The 4,807-nt window shown below is 39.0% G+C and overlaps 1 protein-coding gene across 3 annotated transcripts in view; it reads left to right on the top strand.

Moving 5' to 3' along the window:
• The window catches only part of PTPDC1 (protein tyrosine phosphatase domain containing 1), a 49,367-nt gene extending 47,291 nt beyond the window's left edge, over positions 1-2,076 (top strand). The window contains exon 9 of one of the 3 annotated variants that reach the window (XM_007468154.1): positions 1,628-2,076. In XM_007468154.1, the coding sequence (XP_007468216.1) occupies positions 1,628-1,744 (117 nt within the window). In that variant the 3' untranslated portion in view covers positions 1,745-2,076. The remainder of the gene's footprint in view (positions 1-1,627) is intronic. The other 2 variants (XM_007468155.1, XM_007468156.1) reach the window with 2 other exon arrangements.
• Positions 2,077-4,807: the final 2,731 nt, after the last annotated feature.

Raw genomic sequence — 4,807 nt, 5'->3', positions numbered from 1 at the left:
ACTCTTTCCAAAGTGATGTCCTTCTGGCAGGTTTCTTTGTTCTTTATCTGATGCTTTACAGCTGTAACCACTTTGCATCCTCAGTCTCTTCATGACTGTTTCCAGAGTCAGCGCCTCAAAACCAAAGTCATGTGATCCTTTACATCTCTGTTTATGTTTTCATAGACCTAGAGGCCACTGCTGTGTGGGGATGGTTGTGATTTGGTGTTTAACAAAGTATACAGTTCAAACTGTTGTTAATAAGTTTTTGCAGATAGGACAGACAAAATAATGATTAAGATAAAGTTAAATTTCTGAATTTAACTGGAAAAAATCCTGAATACTTGTCTCTCTGAAAGTGGTAGGAATTCTTTACAGCTTCTGTTGACCTTTTAGGGGGATACTAATGAAAAGTTAAATATACCAGTTGTTCCAAATCTGTCTGTAAAAATATTAGAATACCGTTCTTGGGTCTCTCCCCTTGTGCACAATCTTAGGAGCAAAGGCCCTGATAGCTTCTATGCCAGGCTAGCTCTTCAAGGAAATCTGTGTAGCATCTGCTTCCTATGTAACAAAGATCATGTTTCCTTCAGGCCAAAGCTTAGTAGTCTTGCCACAGCTCCCTCATCAAACATGGGGGATTGCCTAAGCATGGAGTTCCTCAGCTGTGATGCAGACTCCACCTGTGCCCCTCTGCATCATCCCCAGGGGGCTTGGAGGGCAAGGGAACCCATGTGATTATGGAGCGTGTGCTGCCTTCAGTCATAAAGTTGTTTGTCTCTGACCCAGCAATCTCATGTCTTCTGCTAGCATCTTTAAGGTGTGTTATCAGGGTGAAATCTCAGACTCTTTCCAGCCCTTCATAAGGGAACAGCCTTCGCTCTCTCTCTCTCTCCAGGTAGGAAGGGATCACTGGCCAAGTGATCCTGATCCTTTCCTAAGGAGTCACACATTGCTTTGGCGATGGGAGTGGGGTGGAGGTGTGGTGATTGCTCTGGTTCTCTGTCCTAACATCACTCCTAACCCTGCAATACGGTGAACTTGGGTAAACAATCCAAATATGTACATGTGGTGCCTTCCCACCAATGGGAAAGGAAATTAACTTTATGGAAGTATTTACATGTGCCAAGCATGTGTTAGAGCCTCATATTTAGTGCTCAGAGAAATCCTAAGGAGATGGATCTTGTGGTCTTCATTTTACAGAAAGGTTAGGTATGACCTGAGGCTATAATTGCCGACAGGTGGAAAGCTAGGCTCCCCACTCAGGTCACCTCAGTCCAACAGTTAAGCTGGTGTGCATTGTTTTAATAAGGAGACCTTTCCCTTATACCATCCATGATTAGTCTCTGCATTCAAAACCCCCATCACACTCACTATTGATTTGCTTCATGAATACAGTACATATCCAGGCACTAGATTTAATTTTTTTAGTTTTCATTCATAAATTTGATATTGACATGATTGGCAGTTCTAATATAGTATTTTAATTAAAACTAGTGTGTGAAATGCATTGTGTGTGCTTTTTAATTTATATAATTTTGTTTATAAATCTTTGTTTTTTTCTCCACCCCCTTTCTTTTCTCCCAAAATAAAGATTGGTTAAAATCCTTGTTATAGTATCCTGAATATAAATTTTCTTTGTTACCAGGTTAATTTTGATTCTGAAAATGGACCAATAGTTTACAACACCCTGAAGAAAATATTTAAGCACACGCTGGAAGAAAAAAGAAAAATGACAAAAGACGGCCCTAAGCCTGCCATTTAGTGAAGCTGACTTTCCCCTTGTGAATATTTCAGACCTGAAGATCTAGATGGCATTTCTGCTCATAGCTGAACAAGCTGAAATGTGGAACTGCTTCGTCTCATAGCACTTTATTTCAGATGCTCTTGGTTTGTGCTAAGAATGCTTGTTCCTGTTTGGAGCAATTATTTATTTTAGAATATCCTTGAGTTACATTTTTGTGTTGAAAAATTGCCATAAAGTTGGTGCCACTTCTTTTATTTATTTAACTGGATTAATATTGTTGTATTAATATTTTAAGAATGTGGTATTTACATCCTTATTCTTTTTGACATTTTGGAAAAAGTTTTAACTCTTCTTTCCAAAACAATTATCTTATTGGTGGAACTCTTCCTAGAGTTTTTACCAAATAGATAATTTTAGTAGTAAAACTTAACTGTGTGTCTATTCCCCAATACATGACCTAAGGAAGTCACCAAGTGTCTTAAACTGTTTTATATTTGTTAATAAGAAGGCAATTGACACATTTTTAAAGGATTTTTTAATATTTGTTTGAATTTGTTTTTTCTTTTTATAAATGTGGCAAAGGATCTCAAATGTATTATTTTTCAGAGTGATTTAGTTTTATGTTAAAGGATTGACAGTGCAGTGTTTGGAACTTATTACTGTAGGAAATAGACTTGCTCTTTGTCAGGCTTCCAGACAACCTCACTGACCTCTGCTGTCACAGGCAGAAGGAGCAGTTCTCAACACATCAAACCTTATTCCCACTCCCCTGGGCTGTTGCTAAGCTGAGCAGCATCTTTACAGAGAAAGTGAGATCAGTGACAGGCAGTATGGGAAGCTGCAGGACTCCAGCAGAAAGAACTGTCTTACAGGGGCAGGCACCCTAGCCATAGCCTCTTCCCAGAGGCAGTTCTGTTCACGCCGATGTTCTGATAGCACGAGCACCAGCCCACACCTCCTGAGTCTATCGTTCCATAAACCCAGATGCCTCAGGGCCCTATCTTTGGCTGCTTTACTTCTATGAGAATTAAGACTTTTAAACTGAATTTGACTCAACGTAGGTTGCATTCATTTGGATAAGAGGAAGTAATTGCTCAAACTATTTTAGTTCCTTATAAACAAAACTATCAGCAATTGAAGCCATTAAATATTATTTAAATGAATATGTGGGGCACGAGAGGCTAAGCCACAGAACAGATAGTAGTTCTTCCCAATAAAAGTGATATTAAACCAATTTCTAACTAAAGCTACTACTTAAAGACAGAATTTCAGGGGAAGTAAGGCTAATTTACAACAAATGAAATTTCTCCAACTTGTGCATTTCTGAATCAAGCTCTAGCACATCAAAAATATTTTAGTCATTATCGGTCTTACTAACTCTAGTGGCAAATGCCAAATGCCACACTGTTTGAATTTTTTAGGAAATCAAATCCAGTGAATTTTAATGAACTGGATTGCCTATTCCTGAAATTTCTTATTTTCAAGTGCCTGATCTGGGAAAGAAGGGGAGAAGACAATTACGTTTATCCAAAGGTACATTATAAAAATACGTTTTTTACCTAAAAAGATGTTTATCCTCATCTCAGTCAGTCTCACGTGGGCAGGCATCTCCCATGGCTTATTTGACAAGTGGCTTTTGGCTTGTGTGTCTGAAATGATCGTTTCAAATTAGAGGATAGATCTTGCACAGCCATGATGTGACCACAGCAGTGCATGTCTAAAATCTAAGTGCACCAGCCTGAAAAAGAGAGATGGTGGGAGAAATTAATCAGACTGTATACAGTTTTTGTATTAATTTGAATAAAAGTGGGGGAAAAAAACCCCATAACCTTCGTCTTGTAGTTCTTTAGCTTGGTGCTCTTGAGGTCCTGATGATAAAGATGTGGCTTTGTGATTAGAGTATCCTGATGGGCAGCCTGAGTTGCAGGCTGAATAGCTAGCCAGGCTCTAGTCAGTCCCCATCCTGTCAGTTCAGAATGACAAAGGGATGGAGGCCGGCAGATACGAGGGTTCTAAGAGGAATGTGAGGAAAATCTCAAGGTCAGCAAGATTCCTGCCTTCCTGTGTTTGAACTGTTTGAACTGGTGGGGAGTTCTTTGTAGCCCGGAGGATAGAAATCTACCTACTGGAAGAAGTTACAGAGCTGCAAAATTTAGGTCAGCAGAGTGGAAAGGGCCAAAAGCACACACATTCAGAACTTAACTACCGTGGCTGAGCACATGAATTGTCTTGCTTACTTCTCTTACAAGACCAAGAGAGAAGTATTTTTCATACTTGGCTGATGAAAGAATTCCCCTCTGACTGACTTTGAACCATGCTCACCTCCCTCTTGAGGCCCTTTCAGCACTTGACTCCACGATGGCATTATAGAACATCACATTATCCATAACTGCAGCAAAAATATCCCACATTTTTTGTCCTCTGAAAAAGACTGAGCTCACTCTGTTACTGTTTTATATATATATGCACACACACACACTAGCATATCACACTTCTTAGTTTTTTCCTATTTCAGAGAATTTGCTGATGCTCTTTGAGATGAAGTGCTGCTGTTTTAGAGATTGCTTCATCTGTTTGCATAACTCAGAAATGCTATGCTGATCTACTTTCTCATAGCTTCAGCCAGCTTCCCATTTCTATCTGAGAAAGAGTATGTGCTTTCATCACTCTGAATTCCATGAAAATAACCATATATCATACTTCAATAGAGAGAAAGTATCTCTATTTTCTCTTAAGTAGAGGACACTTACTCATATGCTTGAGTGCTATTTCTGGCGTTCTCTAGAGGTCTAAAAAAATTTCCAGAGATGCTATGTTGTAGACAATGCATGCCCCAAGTTCTTGATATCTGAAGGCCCCCAAATAATTTGGGTGATTGTTTAAAAGTGATAGCTTACTCATAGGATCTTTGTTGTTGTTCAAAATTAATAAGCATTGATATATTTTCAGTGCAAGTGAACCAAGAACCACATTCCCTTTGGTGCTTTTTATTTTTATGAATGTGGCCCAAGATTAGCACCTTACCAAAGGAGCCCTTTTCATTGTTAGGTGTTGAAAATTATTTACAGATAAAATGGCAGG

Source organism: Lipotes vexillifer, unplaced genomic scaffold (assembly GCF_000442215.2).
Source record: "Lipotes vexillifer unplaced genomic scaffold, Lipotes_vexillifer_v1.1 scaffold466, whole genome shotgun sequence".
Classification (NCBI taxonomy): Eukaryota; Metazoa; Chordata; class Mammalia; order Artiodactyla; family Lipotidae; genus Lipotes; species Lipotes vexillifer.
The sequence above is the reverse complement of the archived record's forward strand: the minus strand, read 5'-3'. Positions and strand labels throughout refer to the sequence as shown.